The sequence below is a fragment of the Accipiter gentilis genome, chromosome 26, assembly GCF_929443795.1.
Source record: "Accipiter gentilis chromosome 26, bAccGen1.1, whole genome shotgun sequence".
In the NCBI taxonomy this organism is placed as follows: Eukaryota; Metazoa; Chordata; class Aves; order Accipitriformes; family Accipitridae; genus Astur; species Astur gentilis.
Window position 1 is genome coordinate 19,698,298 of NC_064905.1, and position 20,610 is coordinate 19,718,907.

The window sequence follows — 20,610 nt, forward strand, 5'->3', positions numbered from 1 at the left end:
CCTGGCCACCACCGGAGCCGGGCGGTCAGTGGGGCGATGGGACCGGGGCTAAATCTGCGTGCCAAGGCAGGGAGAGCGGGAGGCAGGGCTGAGAACATCTCCGAACACTCCAGAGGCGTGAAAACTGAAGAAGAGGAGCAGAGGTGACAGGCTGGAATGGAAAAAGCTGAAAAACTTCCTAATGATTATCTCTTGAGAGCAAGAGCGAGCATCGTGGGCTGGGCTGGGTCTAATTAGCGACTGGAAAGGCGCATACCTGCCTGCACAAGCACATGCAGTTTTAATCCCCGCAACAGAAACCCACAGGTTCAACATCAGAGCTGGTTTTCCAGATGGAGGAAAAATTAGGTTTGATTTTTGATTTCAGGTAAGAGCTTTCCTTTTAAAGCAGTCAGCCTAGCAACAGCAGAGGGAAAGAGCAGCGGCACGGGCAGGGTGACTCACGTCCGCAACGTTTGCTGGTCTCGATGGCAGCTTTGCATCACCCTCCCCTGTGAGCAGCGATAGGGGACGTGACCCCGCACCTCCACGCTGCGTGGATGAGTGACCATCGTGGGGGGGGACACACACAAACAAAACGCCCTGCGTGATGCCAGGGCTGCTCAAGGGTGGCACTGGGGAGGTCGGTCAGGTCGGATTCCCCATCCCTGGAGGTGACACTGTCAAGGTGGCAGTCCTGCAACTCCTGGCAGGTCACCACGGTCCTTTTGGAGAAGACGGCCCCCCAGCCCAATGCAGGGCAGGGGAAGCGGGAGCAGGGATGAGCTCAGGGCATCGCGTGGTACCCAGGCGCCAAACAGCCCAAGGTCTTGCCAGCAAGGCCCCTGCCAAGCTCGCCTTTCCCCGGCCCTTCTCTGATGACTGCAGCCCCAAGTGATGCTTCAAGCCCGTAACAAAATCCAGGAGCTTACGGGACCCTGGTGAAGCTCTGGGTTGGCTGCCTGGCTTCCCAGGCTCGCAGCAGTGGAGCTTTTCTCAGAGACGCCCCAGCCCTCCATCATTTGGTGGAATTTGCCCCAGGAAATCCAAGGTTTCTTTGGCAGAAACAGGATGAGCGCAAAAGCCCCGTTTCCAAAGGGGCTCCTGCCTAAAACCCAACAGCTTTGAGATGAACAGAAAGCAGCAGAGTCAGGGTGAGCAACGGGCAAAGCAGAGCAAGGCAGGGTGGCCCAGGCCCCCAGACCCCTCCCAGAAACTCTCTGTATCCCCAAGAGGCATTTATAGCACCCCCAGACTGTCCAGGACCCCCACAGGACCGGTGCCTCCCCTGTGCACCCGTGGGACAGCTGAGCACGTGTGAACTCATCACCTCCTGCCCTGCATGCTGGCAGAGGTGACGGCGCCAGAGGAAATCAAACAAAAACCCAATTCCGTGTAAAAACCCCATGCGGTTGTCAAAGATCTTGCCAAAAAAAGACTTTTTTCTGTTTTTTTTACTCCCCCCCACCCCAGCCTCGACTGCCGCTGAGCAGCGGTAGGTTGTAGCTGATGGGGAAGAGCTGGATGAAGCATCCGCAGAGCCAGCCTGCAGCTCCTCGCCCCCCCCGAGCAAATTCAAGCGATCAGCCGTGCTTTGTGCCCGTCTCCTGGATGCTCCCGGACCACCAGCACAACCAGCGTGACTGCCCAGTCCTGGCCAGTACATGGCATGAAAATGCACAGCCCAGGTGCTGTATTCACCATCGCTACACAGCACGGAAGATACGGGGGATTAGCCCTAACTGTGGGGTGGGTAAGTCTGATTTTATCACCAGAAAGCAAAATGGCACTTCAGCAGCACATCACAGGTTTTGTAACACAGTCTCTCCATCTGGGCGCAAGCCCTGGGGCTGCGGGGGGAGGATTTTATGCCCCCTGCCCCACCAGGGACCTCGTCTCCGACGCCGTCTCTCCCGTAGGACCTCGGTAATTCAGGCTGATGCTCACAAGGGAGAGATGAAGAGGTTCCCACGGCCTCGGGTGTAACTCCACCGTGTACGTTCAGGAGGGATCAGGGGCCGGGACTCTTAACCCTGCTCCCCAAAACAGGGAGCCTCCAGCGGCACGGGTCAGCTCTGCGCCCATAAAATCAGACTTACCCAGTTGTCCCAATACAGTTTCGTTGACTGATTTCCTTTTCTCTTTCTTCTCGGGACTATTTTTTCTACCATCTCTTCCTTTCCTTCTCGGGTCACTTTTCTTACCCTTTGTCTTCTTCCCAGTTTGTTCTGGCATTTTTTAGAAAAAAAGGAAAATTCCGTGTGAGACGAGGCATCAGGGATGCTGCGGTGAGCAAGTTCCCCTGGGACACACCCCTGTAGTGGAGACCTGGACCAGACCTGCAAACAACTCTCAAGCCAAAGGGAGAACAGCAGCCAGATTTTGGCCAACTGTAGGCTAAGGTCTCTATACGTTAAGAAGATCTGAATCCCGTAGTTTATATAAAAAAGAGGTTTGGGCCTTGGATATGAACTTAACGTGGCCGCAGGAGCAGTCCCACTGAAGGCAGGGGAACTGCTGGAGACTCTGCAGCCACCGACGTGTCCTCCGGGACCGGGGCTTTGGGTGAGGACCTGCGGGAGCAGCAGAAGGGATTAACCCCGAACCCTGCTCCGACACCCTCCAGGAGACAAGGGGACCTCTAAACCCGGCGGTGTGTCACCCATCACCGACAAGAGCATCTCCTGGAGGGATTCAGCTGCAAAGCCAGTTTGACAGCAGTGGTACCGGCAGAGTTTTTAAGCAGACCTTGATTTGATTTGACCTTTCAGCAATAGTAACTGCTCACACTCATACTGTGCGGGCGTGAAAAAACCCCAAAGCTATAAAAATTAAGCAGTGTATTGAGCATAAGTAAACGGAGTAGGGAAGACGACCAGCATTGCCTATGGAAAGCCAGGGATGTAACTCTTAGCTACGCAGACTTTCAGCTAAAAATCAGTCTTTCCTAAATGACTTTGAACTTCTGTTGGATTTATTCCTCTTGGGTAAACAGACAAATACCCTATAAAAGTATGACTTGTATTGCCAAGCGAAATACTTCACCAGTTTTTACTTACTCCGTTAGGTCGTTCTCCCACAGAAGTCCATGCTAAAACTTCTATTAACTTTCAGAGGGGGAAGGATATTGCCCTTAAACCAAAATGTGGGTGGCTGATGGAAACAGAGGCATGACATGCGGTTTTTTCAGTCTGGCCCATAGGTTGAACCTGCACAAGCTGTGCGGCTATCGGAGCAATCATTTTAAGAAACGAAATCGGTTTATTGTGTCGGCCAGCAGCAGACCTGCAAACAGCCTCAGCAGAGAGGCTATGGACTGGATGGGTCAGAGGGAATAACCTCTGCTCTCCCCTCGCTGCGGCAGTGGAAATGTACTGGGCGAGCAAGGGAGGGAATTCGCATTGCACCTGCCTGAGTCTGGATTAACAGAGGATTTACAGCCCTGGGGTTGCCAAGCCAGGAACCCCTCCTGACCAAAGGACTCACTGAAAGAAAGAAAAGCAAAAGCAAAACTGGTATTTGCTACGTTCCTGCCAAATAACTGCAGAAAGGCAGACACATTTTTCACTCCGCTTACAAAATAAAAATCTAACTTTGTTTAGACAGCACAATGGGGCTAAAGAGAAACCCGAGCAGTACTTTTTGAAGAGGAACCTGTCAAAATAGTAGCCGTGTGTCAAAGCCAGACGGTGTTTACTTTCCACTCCATGCAAGAAAAATACAGGGGAGAGAGGTGGGTTCATTTTACACGGTCAGTTCTCACTAATTTTATTAAAAATCTCCTGCTTAAATGATCATTTGTCAGCAGGAAAAATGAACCCCTCCAATTTTGAGTTTTATGTGGGAGCCATTCCAAAAAACCCTTTGTGCCAAAACCATCTTTGGAATAACCCCAACAGATTTCACTCGATGACTACCGTAACAGCAGTTAAAAACCTGCCTCAACCAGGCAAAATAATGGAAGACTTCTTCCTTTCTCCAAGAAAACCCGGGTAGGCAGAGCAGCCCGGTCGGGAGCTGTGCGGAGGGGATGCTACAGGAACCGTTCCCCTGCTTTCAAACCAGCCAGCGCTTTGTAATGACGGCAAATTCAGCCGTGAGTTACCCACAGCTTTGGTCCCGCTGGGCGCCGAGTATCTTTAGCTCAACGTATCGTCAACTGGCATAAAGGAGGTTTAGCAAACGTGTGGGTGTTGGGAGCGCTTGGTAGGATCGGGGTCTACATGGTGCGTGTTTGGGATGGGACCGGGATGGGACACCTAGGAGCTGAAGCAGAAAATAAGCACCAAACCGCTTTCTGCGGCTCTGCTGTGCGATGCCACGCACGGGTGGCACGGGCACGGCCGTGTAGGTGCCGTGGGAAGGGCAGCCGGAGGCTGAGCCCTTCTCTGATCTCATTTACACCTCCTGCCCGTCTGTTCCATGTTGCCGGTGGCCCCAGCGCTTGCTCCTGCTGTCGGGCAGGACCTGGAGATCAGCGTGGGTTGTGTCCTGCACTCTTGCCTGCACTACGACCGTCACCGCTAACATTTGGGATGGCAACTTATGGCCTGATGCTACGTCGTGGCACGGGAAATCCTCCCGAGCTCAGGAGAACCTACACACCGATGCCGAAAGGCACTCGGGTCCCTCATGGCCCCCTGCCATGGGAAAGACCGCAGTGCCCAAACCACCCAGAGATCCTGGGACCAAACTCCTGTACCTGGGCCCTTTTCCCAGCAGCAGCGACTCGTGGGAGCCGGGTCCCAGAGGCAGCAGCCCCTGCTCAGGCTAAACCAAAAAGCCCATCTCGGGAGAGATGAGCAGCTCAGCTCCGTCAGTTCAGGGTGGAAAACGAATTGGCAAACGCCAACCATTTGGGGCAGGAGAGAAGAACATTTGCATCAAGACGTATGAAGCAATCCCACCGTCTGCACACCAATCGCCACCCGAGTCACCCTCTCGCCGTGGGTTTGTCTCTTGATCACTCACCTTTAGGCAGAACGAACATCACAGTAACGGCAGTCCTGCTTTTCCCTGAGTACATGCATTAAACGTTTTCAGGAAGGGCAATTGCACAGCGCCGGCACTCGGCAGCGCAGACAGCCCCAAAATGTGAGCGGCAGAGCCCTGACACAGCTCTCCCTCGCTGGTCGGCATCTGCACCCCACCGGGAAGGGTCCCAGCTCACCCTCCCCGGGAGGAGCTGCCGACTCCCACCCCATCGCTGCATTAGAGAGAGGGTCGGGCATGCACTTGAGGTCAGACTCCCCAAGGCATTTGGGGGAACACAGGTCCCCAAGGGCATTTCCAGCCACCTAACACCCTGTTTGCAAGGGAGATGAGCTCAAAAAGCTTTCCTGGAAAACCACCCTGAGCCTGTCACCTTCTGAGAGCTGCAAACGCTAAACTGGGGGTACCCAGCTGAACTGAAGAGCATCACTAGGTCCCCTGCGATCCTCCCAAAAACCGCAGAGCCCAGCAGCAACAGCGCATGGCATCTGCCTTCAGGGTCTGAGTTTGTTGCTCTTGCCTTTTATCCACCCGTTATTCCCCAGCCGGACCTCCCGCCTCGCTGCCCCAGCCAGCAGCGTCACCGCTGGGAGCACCAGCCGGCACAAATTTCCCGGGTGCTAGGGAACGGCTCTCGGGATGTGCAATGCGGGGTCGCCGGTCGGTGGGAAGAGCCGGGAACACCATTTTGTGTGTGCCCAGGCTGGTGAGCCCTATCGCTGGTTCAGCGAGGACATACGGAGCAACACACGGTGTCACTGATCTGTGTCACGGGGACCAAGATTTACAGGACCCACATCTCCCCGGAGCACACCCTGGGGTCCCGGCTACCCCTGGCTTTGGCCACCAAGAGGAATTTGCACAGGGTCCGAGTCACAAACATCTCACTGTACGCATTTCTCAGCCTCCAAACCTTCAGTCAAAGGAAACTTTTGTCAAGGAAAGCCCAGACGGTTCCTGAAGAAACCCCAACCATGTGATGGCTTCAAACACAACTCCAAAGCCACAAACACAACAACCGTCGGAAGAGCCTGCCAAAGTGCCAGATGCTGCTGCTGGAAAAACTGTTCTGCAGCCATGGGGTTTGGTCTGCCCTGCCACCGAAGGGAAAGGAGGAGGGAGCAGGAGCTGTGGGCTCCGGCACCGCTTGTGCAAAAGGAAAAAAAAATAGAAAAAAAGGGGGACAGAAGGAAACCAACTTCATTTCAGTTCCTTACTAAAAGTTGTCAGAGGCTTTGCATGCAGTAGCGTGATGTTCTCCACCAATAGGTATGTGGAGCAGAGAACTGCAGCCGACCAGAGCTAAAGGAGCCCGTCTCTAGGAGCAACAGACATCCCGCCAGCAGCTTAACCTTCGATTCTTGACAGAGCCAAAGGCATCTGCAAAGAGTCCAAAGCGAGGGCTGCTGACCCATGCCAGGGAGCCAGCTGCCATGGATCAGCCCCAACACCAGCAGCCCCGTGCCCAGGATTTGCATTCTCCTCCCAAACAGCTCCGTCTCCACGAAAAGTCGCCAAAACACTGCCTTAGCATCACCACCTAACCAAACGCTTGGTCTTTCTGACCGATTCCCAGGGAGAGGAGGATCGAGAGGGATCTGTGAAAACAAGGAGCTCCGGTCACCCAGGGTACGGCTTTATTGTGTTTTTCTGAAAAACCGGAGATGGGCAGAGTCAACATATGAACTGTGCTTAAATAACACTGCAGGGGAGGGGGCAGCTCTCGTTTCCTGGGGGTGGGGGGCTGAGGCTTGGGCACCAGTCTTTGGCTTCGGAGGACGGCAGGGACAGCGTCTGCAAGAACAAACTCTGGTAAGCGGTACTGACCTGGGTAAAGATCTTTCTCAATAAGCTTCATCTGGAGATGGAAGATCTGCTCCTGCAGTTTACAGATGGTGTGTTTCATTTTCTCCCGTCTCGTCACCATGTAACAGAGATTTCTAACCTACAGAAACACAAGAAACAGCGTCTGTTTTAGGCAGGGTCAAAGTGGGTCCCCTCAAGCTGTGTCACTGCTTCTGTCACCCAGGGAAATGCCCACTCCCCGGGATTTGGTCTTCTTCATCTCATCATCATCCACGCTGCACCAAAACTCCTACCGGGAGCTCTTTGGATGTGCCAGGACTAGAGGTGAGGGCTCTTGATCCAAACTGTGTAACATATACAGGAAAACTGTGCAGAGAATGATTTAAAGCCTAAATGTCTCTGTTGCGGCTCCAACAGCCAGGACCCCGTGGGGGGCGAGGAAGGCTGGCCGGCTTCTCCAGCACATGCACTGGGCATACAAAAGCTGTAAGGAAGCACAGTATCGCCAGAGATTTTCTTACCCCAACGGCACGTCTTTCTTGTAGCGCCAAATCTCCCTGCAAAGCCCTGCAGGTACTTGCCAACGTGCCCGGGGCACCCACCCCAAACCAGAGCAGCCACCGTGGAGACCCCAACCTCGGCTCCACCAGCCTCTGCCCCGGCACGAGGGACAGCTCGGCCACCACTGCTCCCAGTGCTTTGGGCAGCAGCGAACTGGGACCGTCCTGCCCGGGGGACTGGGGCAGCCCCGGGTCCAAAGTGTCCACGTAGGATGCTGCATGTAGGGGAGTCTCTCTCTCTCCTGTCTTCTTCTGAACATAATACATAAGTTAATCTTTAACTGCTCCCGCCAAAGGCCTGAATTCGCAGGCAGTGTTTGCCCTTCGGCATCAGTGCTTTTGAGGGCACAAATTTAGCCTGAATAACAGAGCACGCAGGGAGTCAAATGGGGCCGAGCGTGCTGCTAATCTGCTCCGATTAGTCAGGATTAACTTTCAGTACTTGTTGCAGCACATCCTTTAACTCTGCTGTTGATACACATCAGCGCACAAAGTGACCAAGACCCAAAATGGGAATAGAGCCAGGAGAAACAGGTAAATTATTTTGTAATCTTACCCAGGTACAGCAATGGTGTGGACACACAGGCTGTTTTAATCTCCTGTTAATTGTTCATAGACCTAATGAAGAAGTTAACGTCTCTATAGGATTTGGAAAGTCTCGGAGGGGAAGATGCTGTAGAAAGAGCATTATAAAATATGCAAAGGCCCAGCAGACGCACAGAGCCCCGAGCAGCCGAGCATCGCCCCGAGCTCTCGGTCCAGCAGCTGCATCACACACGTGCCCTGTTTGCACCTGACATAGAAACCTGCACCAAAAAAAAGCCAAATGCTAAGAAGTACCTTGATGCTCTGCGGACAATACGCCAGTTCTCATCCACAAATTGCTTCTTTTGCAGGGAGGGAGAGACCCTCTTCCCACGGCCAGTGCAGGGAAGGGGCACAGCTGGAAGGGAGCTGCAGGTATGAGGCTACCGATCTGCTGAATGTCAGAGCTTTACAAAACTGCCTGTTGCCCTAAAGCAAATGCCAGGACAGAGCATAGAAAATACAGCAAAATATCCAGCTGATGCCAGCCCAGGTCAGTAGCCGGTGCAGCTCCCCTACCCCAAATCTGGCTCCTCTATACGGTTGCTCACATTTGCTCCGCATCTACCCGCAAATCACTGGTGCATTTTGTCCCAGTTCAAGAAATTTTATTAACCAAGCAGGAAGCCCTAAACGCGAACAGCAAAGCACAAGACATAAACACTCGCAAGAGCTAGCGCAGCAGCGGTTAAACCTTGCTCATCGCACGGGGCTGCCGATAAACACCTCCAGCAGCCCGAGACGACAGAGCTACGGTGTGATACCCGCTGGCATCTGCCCTGTGACGAATTTCAGTGCCACGCTTTTTGCCAGCCCTCTGTAAAGGTGGCTGGAGAGCCGGGCTCTGTCACCATGGCTGCGGCGGGCATCGAGGCTTTCAGAGGAAACGGGAGGGTTTCAGCTGCGAAACAGAAAATGCTAATGGTAGCTAACAGGATTTGACAGCGTTTGCTCAGCTTCCTGATGCTCTGAAAGAGCCTGTACTAAGGTAAGAAGGAGGTGGGCTGAATGGAGGCACGGGCAGGGACGTTCGTGGGTATGTCCACGCTCACGCGTGACCCTGATGTCTCCGATTCCTCCCCCTCCTCGTCCTCAAACCCCTCCCTGCAGAGGAAGGCTGGGGTATTTCGAGGTTTGGGGGACTGTCCCTATGGGGTTGGGAGCCTCTGTGGCTCTCACAGTGGCAGAGCAAGCCAGACTGGCATGCCACGCTTAGCTAATGTCTGCCACCAAAGGCTGTGAAGGCAGCAGGATGACCGTGGCCATCCCCTAATGATATCGGTCTTACCTGAGGACAATCGGGAAACACTTAGGAATACAGAAGAAAAAGCTGGGTTTTTTCTTGTTGAATCCCCTAGCTGTAAATACAAAGCAGCAAGCTATATGCTATGTATTTTACTACGGTCTCTTTTTTTGTTCTGGATTGGAGAAAACATCAAACTAAAATTTCTTTATGAGGATTACAACTGCCTCTGGCAACCTGCATCTCAAAGTGTTTGGCTGTATCTCTTCTCTATGATTTGATATTCCTGGAAGAAAACATTACTTGTGCTCTGCTTAGAGACTGCTGGTATTTACACACACTTCCACAGCTAAACACTACCCAGCGCTGCTTCCCCAAGCCAAGCTTAGACGCTGGTATGAAAACCTGAAAGCTACAGTTTTTTGTTAAAGCTCATTTAAACAACCAGTCTTTGGAAAAAGCTTTAAAAAAAAAAAAAAAAAGGCAAAGGGGGTTAAAAAAGGCCAGAAAGAAAACGAGGGGGCTGTATTAGGATTCCCAGGCAATAGCTTTAATTTGCTGACACTGTAAAGTGCAGAAATGACAGTGGTTAGGAGATGGCAGAGAGAAATGCCATCACCCTGGCTGCTCCGGCATCATCTTCCCCACTGCTTCTGCCTCCCCGACTCCAGGATCCAGATACCATTATCAGCCCTCAAATCACAAACGTTTCCACCGGATTAATTGCTGAAAACAGTAAAATTGAACATGCTGCCCCGCGGACACCCTCTGAAAGCCGCCCCTCCAGGCTGCTCTTTTTCGACCCCTATTTGATGCGATGCCTCACTACCTGCAAGTGGAACGGGGCGGCTGTGAGCGGCGCTGACAGACAGCATCAGATACCTGGGATGCACTAGCAGCAATTGGATTTAAACCCGTATCACCCATCTGAGTACCGGACTTTGATCTGGCGAGTGTTTATTGTTCCCCCTCTTGGAAGCAGAGCAAACAAACAGCTCTTCCAGGGCCAGGCAGTGAAACCTGGCAGGGGGTTGCTAAGCAGAGGCTGAACGCCAATGGGGAATGACCCCATGAAGCCTGAAGCCAACTCTGGAAAAAAAGGAAATCTGGTAAAACGCGTAGTTTTGACACAAAGAAATCAAAGAGAAGCTGCCGTGTCGTGTCTTTGAATGAGGCAGCCCCTGGAGCAAAGTGCTGTACCCAGAGATGCACAGTGGTTTGCTGCAGCTGGGGAAGTCAAGCTGGCAGCAAGTGGAAGCAGAGGGAGGTGGAGCAGCCTGGTTTAGATTTACAATATAGAGAAGCAGATGAGGGGAAAAAAGTGAGCTGAACTTGTCATCCTCGGATCCGGCAGCTACAGCCTGTTGCCTACAGCTTGGTGCTGGAGACCCATTAACGGTGGCACCAGCCCAGCCCAACACAGAGGTGGAAACGTGATGCAGCAAAGAAAGGCAGGAGCAAAGGAGGGACAGACTGGCAGAGCGATGGCAATGATGGATGCAGGGATGAAGGCCGATAGGGCCACAGAAAAGAGACCAATAGCTTGAAATCCAATCGCTTTTACACCAGAGAAGGCTCTCAGGCTCCGAGACCCACCGGGGGAGGTGGGTGCAGCAAGGGACCGGGGCGGACTGGTCCAGAGCTGAAATCCAACCTGGACACGAATGAACCCAGTGCTCACCACCACCGCCTTCCTCCCCATGGGTTAAATTATGCCGCAGACCCCACAGCAGCTTGGGGAGAGGGTTCAGGGACACGCAGGGGCAGCATCAATGCCACCTTGCCTCCCAGGGAGCAGCACGTCCCCTGCAGCACCCTTGGCCCCCCTGCTCAGGGGACCAAAGCACCACCTCCACCGGGTGAAAGCAATGCTATTTTCTGCTTTCCTCCTTCCCTGCCTGCTCCCAGAGACCCCCTGAGCCCTTCCATGGCTTTTGCACCCTGGGTGGGCAGTCAGGCAGGGGTCTGGGCAGGGGCCATGGACTCACCCCTCTGCCAGGAACGGGAGAGGGGGAACGAGGCAGGGCTTGGGTTTTAAGGAGAGGAGGAGAAGGAGCTTAGCCCCTGTGTGCCAGGTTTGGCAGCCCTGCCCTGCCTGTCCCCATCCCACTGCTGCCCAGTGCCGTGCCTGTGTCCCCCCCCCGCAAAAAACCCCACTACGGCACCCATCCCCTCCCTGGCCGCTCTCTGCCATCTCACTCCGGGTGCTGCGCTTCTTCTGCAATTCCTCCCCTCGCTGCTTCTCGCCTTCGTCGCCCCTCCTCCTCTCCAGCCTGCCTTTGCCCCATCCCTGCTCCTTCCCTCCGTGCAGCCATGACAGCCAAATCCGCAGGCAGGCAGCGCGATGCGGCGATGAGAGGGGCTCCGGCACCGCTTTGGTACTGCTGCTTCACGGATGCTTGCTCTCTCCCAGAAAGCTGCCGTGGAGGTGGCTGCTCCCTCCCCTGTGCAAGGATGTCCCGCACCGTGGGGAGCTGCGGGCACCTGCATCCTCCGGCTGCATCCTCCGGCACGGCTCTGCCTGCGCCGGCAGCTCCCCGAGGAGCCGACCCACTTTCGGCTGCAGCAGGGCAGGGAATGCCCAGTCCCGCTGGCCCTGCTGCTCGCTCCTGCCATTCACCCGTCTTTGACGTTTAATGTAAGGAAATCATGACATGTTCCTGTGCCTTGCTGCTGGAAAGCATCTGAGGGGCAGCACAGGATAATTTTGTGGTTTGAGACTGCTAAGATGTAGTGGATGTAAGCTGCAGCATCATCTGCCTCCCATCCACCCAGCCCTGCCGAGGCACCTCTCCCTCGTTCTTTTGAACCCCTGGCTGAGACCGTCGCTAATTTATTTCACCAGTGTCAGTGTTTTGGCAGTGATGATACACGCGTGCTGAGCACCGTTCTGCTCTGGACGAAGGGACGCAACTGTGTCAAACTGAGTCAAGGGGGAACAGGGCTTGTGCCGTCTATAGGCAGGAGCGCACATTAAAGCAGCCCTGACGGAGCATACGGGTACACCACTGAAGGAAAAGCTGTACTCACCCTCTCCAGGTCTTGCCTGAGGTGCATGAAGAGCTTTAAGCGTCGGTAGAGAACGTCCTGTTCTTGCTGGGCCAAGTTGTCCACTTCATCTGTTTTTGGTGTCAGCAGCGGTTTGTTGGAATTTGCTTTCCTCTTCAGCTTCCAGTACTGGTAGACAAAATCCACCAGCGATTCGCTTAAGTCAAGGTTCTCCGCCACCTCCGAAGGCTTCACGAGTTCATAGAAGTCCTCCTCCAGCTGCTGGAGCTTCTGCTTCCGCAGCGTGACCTTCTCCAAGTCCAGCTGGGCTTGGTCGGGCTCTGTCCGTGCCTCCTCGGGCAGCTTGGTGGCACCTGTGCTGTGCTCAAGGCAGAAGGACTTGAACTTCACTTCGTCGTTGTCTGCTAGAATAGTCCGCATGTCGAGGTTGTGGTCGAAGGCGCAGGTGACGTGGAACGCAGTGACGCAGGCGGGCATGGAGCACTGCGGGGAGAAGGACAGGTCTTACGGCCAGGGCAAAGCACCGTCGGTTGGAGGGGGGGGACGGGACGCTTCCCAACACAACGGGACCACAAGGGCTGACTACAAAGCCAGTGACACCCAGCTGAGTGACAACACCTACCGTGAAGTGATGGATGCTCCACTACAGGTACTTCTTATGGAGGGACACCTGCATTGCCCAAGTCTTACACACCCATGAGCCGGACACCATAAACCAAAGCAGAAGAAACCCAGGGTTCACTAGATATCAGCCAGCACCTTATCTGCTTTAATCCTTCTCCATGACGGGCCCTGCTCATCTTTCACCTACCATAAGCAGGGGCTTCCGATGGTTCTTCCAATAAGACATATCAACAGCCATAGACAACAGCTCGGGCCAACGGGATGCTCAAAGACTGTCAGTGGATTTCTCCTGATGGAGGAATTTTTGTCTGTATTTCACCCTTAAACTACTCCACTCTGTTACCACATCAAAAGCTAATAGGCAATTTTTATTGAGAGCTACAGATCGTGTCAAGGTTTATGAGTGAACGTGGTATCTCAGAAGCAGCCAACACTCCAGAGCACGATGTCTTTCTCCTCTGAAAATTACACAGCCTCTAATTAGCTCCATTAAAAAGAAAAAAAAAAAAAAAGGCAACTCAGCATATACAGAGCAAAACATCATGAAATGAACTTTTTAGAACCCGTACAGTGGCTAAACTGTTGTCAAGCTTGTATCAGATTAATTTTTTAACAATTTCCCTAACTTCCCTCCTGCTTAAATGGCTTTGGACCCCACAGGCAACAAACCTCAGCCTGGTTTCCTACAGAGGAACCCCCCCCAGCCAGTGCTGTGCCCGTGTCCACGTCAGCACCTTCTCTCCCTCTACTCATTAACTGGTTTTTAACGGCTCAGAGTGTTAGGTAATTATTTCAACCATAACCCGTAAGAAATCAGTCTATTCCAGCTGCTAATGACCAGTTAAACTGCAATAATGAGACATTTTAAGTGGGCTGTTACTGTAGGCACCATATTTCAGCATTTATAGAAGAATTGTTCTTGCGGGGGATGAAGATGCAGTTGTGGCCTGAAGGACCAGGCAGAGGCACATGAAATTTCCTGGATGTTGATGACAGACCATTCAGGATGCTGTAGAGTTTTACTGGGGCTTTGCTGCACTTCAATTCTCAACAACAACAACAACAAATACTCTGGTAGTAGCCATGGAACAGAAATTTTATGGCTTTTTCTCTTCATCCCATCAGCCCTGAATTACTGCTCACTCACCCAGCCTGTGAACTTTTGACATTGCTGCTTTTAGATATTTTCCCTCGACTTCGTTTATGAATCTGCCCGTGCTTATGAAAGCGAGAGGCTCGCGCGGCTGCCAGGGCCAAGAAAAGTGTAGGCAAGCGGTGTCCAAGTCCTCCACTTCCAGGGCTCTCCAGGCCCCGCTCCAAAGCCTCTGAAACCAGCGGGAAGAGCTGGATGCGGCCCTGCTGCAGCCAAGCCCGGAGCTGTACCAGCACGGCTCTGGGCAGCGATGCTGGGCACTAACTCCTGCAGGCACCAAATGCAAGTGGATTATGAACTCCTACCCCCCGCTTCCCCTGTTTAAATATGACCATTTGGTCCTTATTTCAGCCTGAAATTGCTCGTGAAAATAGCTGATAGCTTGCAAAAATCAGCTCCCTCTGCTACGCTGCCGGCGCTTGCGTGGAACCTGGCATCGTATGGAGCTGCCGGTGCTCCCCGTGCCAGCCCAGCGCACCCACCGCAGCAGTGGGCAGCGGGTTCTGCCCTGCCCATCCCGCGGGACGAGCCCTGTCACAGCCTCCCACGCGGCCGAAGCATCGGCTCCGTTCTCAAGGATTTATTTTTGGTACGGAAGAAGGGACAGAAGGAGCCCAGCCTGACTTGAAGCTTCCAGATTCACTCGGTGCAGTCAGTATATCACACACCGGCTTTTAAAGCGCTGGCTGGCGCTCGCTCCTGCAGCCACGGAGCGAGCGCTGACACGAGAAGGCGACGCGATGCTCCTCGACGGAGTCATTCTTCCACGCTTTTAACGGCACTTTCAGGTTGGAGGCCTTTGCCAGCTGGAAATTCCCATGGTCGAGTTTCTTTGCTGGTAGCCAAGATGGTAATGGTGCTGCATGGAGCTCCTGATGTACTCCTGACGTACTTCTGATATACTGCTGACATACCCCCGATATACTCCCGACGTACTCCCGATAAACTCCATCCTGGCTGTTTTGGCGTAACAGCTGGGGATGCTTTAAACTACAGCATCCTTTTGTGCTGCTACGCACGTAAGTATCTACGGTAGAGAAAGCGGACACCGAGAACTCGCCGCCGTCGGTGAAATAGGTGAGCTAAGGAAAGCCACGTCGCGATGTCCCCTCCGTCCTGTTCCTGTCACCGGTGCTAATACCAGCGTGAGCGACACGGCCGTGGCTTCTGCTAGGACAACGGCCTGCTAACGGCAACGACCATCACTCCACCTTAGGAATAAAGCAAATGGAATGACACCCGTCCTGGATCTCTCCTCCGACAGATGGCAAGCAGCACTTGTCAGAAACCGTGCCCAAAATGCAAATAGAAAATAATTAGGCAGCTTGGCTGACAGGGCAACAAAGGAAGGTACCTGGTTGGCCACGGCTACCCAAGGACCTTGCATAAACCGACAATAAAAACATATTGATCCAGCCCAGAATGACGCTGGAACGAAGCCGCTCTTCGCGGGAGGGAGGGATCTGCCACGCAGAATAAACCAGGCTCAAAAGACTGGAGCAGCCCCTAAGTCTGCTTCGTTATCGATCATGCTTCGTTGTCTTACAGCACCTTTCATTCAAGGATCTCAGCATACTTTGCTTATCCAGGCAAATCCATCCCCAAACAGAATTCCGAGAGAGAGGGTGAAAACTGCACCAGAGATTAACGTGGGCTGTTAAGTAGTCCTCAAACCACTCTTACTGGGGAGAAATAGAGGGAAGATTTTATTTGCCAAGCAAATTCAAACCGAAGTTTACCAGCTTACAGTGGTGCTCCGCTGCAGTTTGGGGCCGGAGGGGAAGGAAGCGGCTCCTCCAACAGACCTGCGAGGGGAACTCAGGAAGGAAAAATTAATTACCGGTGCTGAACTCCAGCCAAGCCATCGGCCGCGACAATTCTGCATCCTTACAAAAACTACCATGTGATTTTTAGTGACCACAGATGGTCTGGATCTTGGTAGCGCTTCTCAGCTGAAATAGGCAATTTCAGCATCGCAGACGTCCTCGGAGGATGCGGGGCTGAGGCAGAGGATGGCGTGGGGGCTGCAGGGCGCACACACGCTGCTCTTCCCCTGACGTCAAGCCGTACGTTTTCGGGGCTACAGGCGCAATCGGACGACAGCTCCGGGAACCACCACACCAGTTAACCCAGTGGATGGGGACCAGTGGCACAAGCAGCTCAAGGGGAGCAGGCAGCAGCGGGCAGAGGAGTGATAATGAGTGAGTGGTGCAGGACACTTCTGAGGGCTTTTTCTCCAGAAAACGACAAGAAAAAGAAAGCTGGATGACAGCAGAAGACCGTACCCTTTGGAGAAGCCTGCCAGCAACTAACAGAGACCTGGCATTTTGCGCTGCATTGAAAGGTCTTGGTGAGCTCTTCCAGTTGCTCCGAGAAGCGAGGAGGGAGCTGGGTCCCAAGCAAGCGCGGTCGGGACTCTCTTTTCAATCTCAGCAATGCAAACAAGAAAATTCCTGCTGGATACTGAGCTCTCTTTGGCACCTCCTGATGTCTGACCACAAGAACCACCATGAAGTCATGATTTCCCCTTAACAGGGGCCAGGGAAAGGGTGCTTCCAGGGCTGCATCCCTGCCCAGCGTCCGGAGCTCCGGCTCGACTATGGCCATGCCGAGTTACACTGGGTTCACAGCTCTGTACCAGAAAGCAAGGGAAGTAATTATGTGCAAGCAGCAAGGTCAGAGGCATGGAGGGCAGTGGGGAGCCCTTCCTCAGGTTTCCCTCGGTTTGTTTTCCTTTTCGTGGTCAAATTTGGATGAGGAAAAATACCTCGATGCACAGAGATGCCTACGCGAAAATATCTCACACTGGTCTCTGTAAATGTGGTTGAGGTGGGTGTTTTCTTAAGCTGCAGTGCTGCCTCTGAGCATGCCCGTCCCCCTCTGGGATGACAGCCTTCCACTCCTCCAGCTTGCTTGTCCAGATTTCGCATCGCTTTTCAGCAAAGCCCAGTTCCAACCGGTTACTTGGAAAACCCCTTCTGGAAGCAGCACCCCTCCTTCCCCAGACCTGCCCCACCCGGAGCACCTGATTCCCACTGCCAAGAATAAAAGCTCGGTGCTTTAACAGAAAACAATCTTCTCCTTTTGAGCTGGGTCATAAACCCAAAATGCTGACAAAGGTAGTTAGATTACACCTGTATAAACAGGCACTAATCAAAAATATGCTCCATAAACATAAGCTTTCAAAACAGAGCTCTGTACTGCTGATGAGTATGGAGCACCTTTTTTTATCCATGGGTGAACTTACTGATATACCCCATAAATCCTTACCTAAAGGCACTGCCTGCTTTTTTTCCCCTCTTCCCCCTTTTCCTTGAAGCAAAACCACCCCAAGCGTGCTAGGGTGGCCTCGGCAAACGCTCCGGTGACAATCTCGTGCAGACTTATAAACCATGAGCTGCCAGCACATGAGACAATAAAGCTCCTGTTCTGTCTCAGGTGACCTTTAATGCAAATCCATTCAGTCCCCGGGATCTCACAGCTCCCGTGCCATGCCGGCGCTAAGAGGATGAAGCCTCAGAGAAGCTGAATTCTTTTTGATGCTGCCAAGCCTGTTTGCCTCCTTCCCTGCCCTTCCGTTCTTTGAAAGCAGTTGCTGTTATGACACAGTATCTCCATCTGGCAGGGTGAATAAGCAGATCCACCCAGAGCCATCAAAAAAGAAGTGAGTCAACGCTAGAGATTTAAAGAAGTATTGTGAGATTTCATTTCAAGCTAAGGGGATTGCTTTTAAATAGCTCCCTTTAAAGTATTAAAACCCAAGGCGGTGGCACAAACGCAGTGGAGCCTGCAGACCTCCTACTCCTATCGCCCTCCTGCAACCAGCCAGCTATTCCAGTCCCCAAGAGTCACCGCTGCGTACGCCGACCTCCCGGGTGCAGCTCCCGTTGCTGATCAGTCGGAATTGGCACACATCCCAAAATTTCTCCCAATTTTTCAAAGCCTAAGGGCTATTCCATCCTAGCCCCCTGCACGCCAAGACTGCTTCGATGCCTGGTCTGCCAACGAAAGCAACAGGCACCGGCACCGTAGAGCGGCAGATCTCCCAGCCCGTCCCCAGGGACCACCGGGACATCACGCTGGCCGAGCAGGGGGAATCACTGGATGCAGCAAGGCTCCCCAAATGCTCTCGTACCAAGCGTGCTGCATTTTGGATGGGAACTTCTGTTCCGCCGCCCGGGAAAGAGAGATTATGGCCCGGGAAGCTCTGTCCCATTTCTGTAATAGGAAAGCCCAGAGCGTCCTGCTTTCTGCCTGAAATGAGAACGTCTCACCCCCTCTTTAACACGCTGCTGCTGCAGGGCGAGCCGGCGCTCAGATGTCTGCACTGGTTTGCTTAGGTGTGGAGAAAATGTGGGAATGTAGTACATGGTAAATACTCAATTTTCCCAGCCAGCAGGCTAGTGAGGACTACCTAATCCTGGGGTTTTCCGATATCCTCCCAACTTGGCTTCCCAGCCAAGCCCCACCGGTTTGTGAAATACCTGGGGCTTTGTGTCTCATGAGTATTTCACTTTTCTGGCAGCTATGCCAAGCCTTTCTGCTGGAGGTTCCCGATTTCAAACCAAGGTCATTTGCAGTCCCGGTAATTAGTGTCACTACAGCAACAACACTGTGTTATGCAAAGAAACTTAATCTAGATTCCTAGCACTCAATACGTTAAATGATTGCAAAGAACATCTGATGATGTCTGATGGGTGCTCGTGCTCCCTGTCGTTAGGTTTATTTGCAGCAGGAACAAGCCTCGGCCAGATCGTATCCACCAGCATCTCGAGAATCTCCGGTGGCTATTACAGGCACAACCCCGGAGGTCTGAGTTTCTGCAGCACCGAGTTACGTACCTGAATACATGTCCCAGTGCACTCCTTGCAGAGGCTGCAGGACAAAGCCCATCTGCTTGCTGGGATATGTGAGATCTTTGTAATGGGTTCCATTTTTTCAGGACATCCAATGCTAACCTGGTCATGAAATAAAGACAAGTGGTAAATACTGGTTGCCATCCCAAATCTCCTACAGGGGGATGTCTGCGGCAGTCTGAATGAGGGATGGATTTTTTATTTCTTATTTTTCAGGGTCACTTGTAATTGGGGAAAAAAACCCACCCCAAACTGCCCAAACCAGAAACAAATTTGGATGAAATGGAAGAAAAAATTTATGTCGGTGTTTCCTCTGAACTAATTCCTCATTTGGATGTTGCCGTATATCTCGGATGGGCACATGAAATCAGCTTTACCCTGCCCAGGCAGGTCCTGTGAAAGCCCCCCACCTCTGTGTCCTCCCTTAACAGGGTGCCTCTTGGCTGCTAATTAAACACGCAGCCCGGTGACCGACCGGCATCGCGGCTCTGACCTCGGCACAGCTTGACGAGCCAAACCGGACTTGCTATTTAGACCATTAACAAATATCCTGGGCTGAGACCTGGGAACCAGGTCTGTGCCCACCCGCACGTCACGAGGAGGTTGGAAAACATCTTACTTCAGGTATCCATAAGGCACAGCTAACGTGGACCCATTTCGTCCCGCTCCGGGTGGGCTTCAGCGCTCCCCCTCTCTTCGGGCAGAGTAGACACTTTGGCTGAACCCCGAGGGCGCAGGTCCGGCACAGCCAGCTCCCGATGGGAACCTTCAGGATGCCGTAGCACGCCTGCGCGGACACGAGGGAGGTGGGTTAGTCCCCGTACCCCAGGATGAGCGTCCTCCCAGACCTCCTCCTTCACTCCCACCTTTTTCATTCCCGCTGGCTTATCCCCACCGCATCTGGGCATCCTAATAAACAGCAGACGGAAAGCAGGTCCGCAGTCGCAGACAGCGAGGTTAAGTTCTTCCTTCCTTCCTACCTTCCCTGTTTTCACATGGATACTCATGCCGGATCAGTGTGTCCTAGGTTTTAATTAAAAGCTAAGTATAAAAACGTGCTGTGTATCATGGCAAGCATCTGCCCAGCTCCAGGTCAGGGGTGGGCAGCCAGGCTGCTCCAGCAGAGCCCCCACCACCGGCAGCTCTGCGGTGAGGACATCTGCCCGCTCATCTCCTGCCCTTTTCTGAACAGCTACCCGACCCACGAGGACAAAAATTAAGAAATGCCACGCGGAGAAAACCTCTGAGGTAGCTGAGGGCTGAAAAGCCACAACCCCCCCATTGAGAAAGACGGCCACACTGGTTACGCACCCAACGCAGCCTAAAGGGGAAGCGAAAGTAACCATGGAAAGGGAAAAAGGGGAAAACGATAGTCATGAACATAAATCATACGGGAGGAACCATAAAGGATGATAAATCTAAAGGATGATAAATCTAAAGGATGATAAATCTAAAGGAGGCAAGGACAAGTCTACGGCCAAGAGAGTGAGAACTCAAGGACTCGGGTCGCCCACAGAGCTCCCTGACCTGCTGCGATAGCGCAGGATGCAGAGAAGCCAAAGTGTTTCGTAAATATTTCTCTTCCGTACTTGGGGAAGAGCCAAATGATAAGCCATATCACATAATGATGATGATAAAATACTTTCCACTTCGGCCGTAACTTATGACTGTATTAAACAGCTACTCCTAAAACCAGACAGTTTTTAACCGGCAGGTCCCGATAGCTCGCACTTAAAGGGTTTTCAGAGAGTGGCAGACAACTGCCTTAGGCGCTAACGTGAGGCTGTGTCACTATTTTAAGTG

General features: G+C 52.9%; 1 protein-coding gene across 15 annotated transcripts in view; it reads right to left on the bottom strand.

Moving 5' to 3' along the window:
* The window catches only part of JADE2 (jade family PHD finger 2), a 113,160-nt gene that overhangs the window by 3,363 nt on the left and 89,187 nt on the right, over positions 1 to 20,610 (bottom strand). For 14 of the 15 annotated variants that reach the window (XM_049829872.1, XM_049829878.1, XM_049829879.1 and 11 more), the window contains 5 exons: positions 19,427 to 19,594; positions 18,793 to 18,909; positions 12,196 to 12,657; positions 6,799 to 6,916; positions 2,079 to 2,207 (listed from right to left, as the gene is read on the bottom strand). In XM_049829872.1, coding sequence (XP_049685829.1) covers positions 2,079 to 2,207; positions 6,799 to 6,916; positions 12,196 to 12,657; positions 18,793 to 18,909; positions 19,427 to 19,594 — 994 coding nt within the window. The remainder of the gene's footprint in view (positions 1 to 2,078; positions 2,208 to 6,798; positions 6,917 to 12,195; positions 12,658 to 18,792; positions 18,910 to 19,426; positions 19,595 to 20,610) is intronic. The other variant, XM_049829874.1, reaches the window with a different exon arrangement.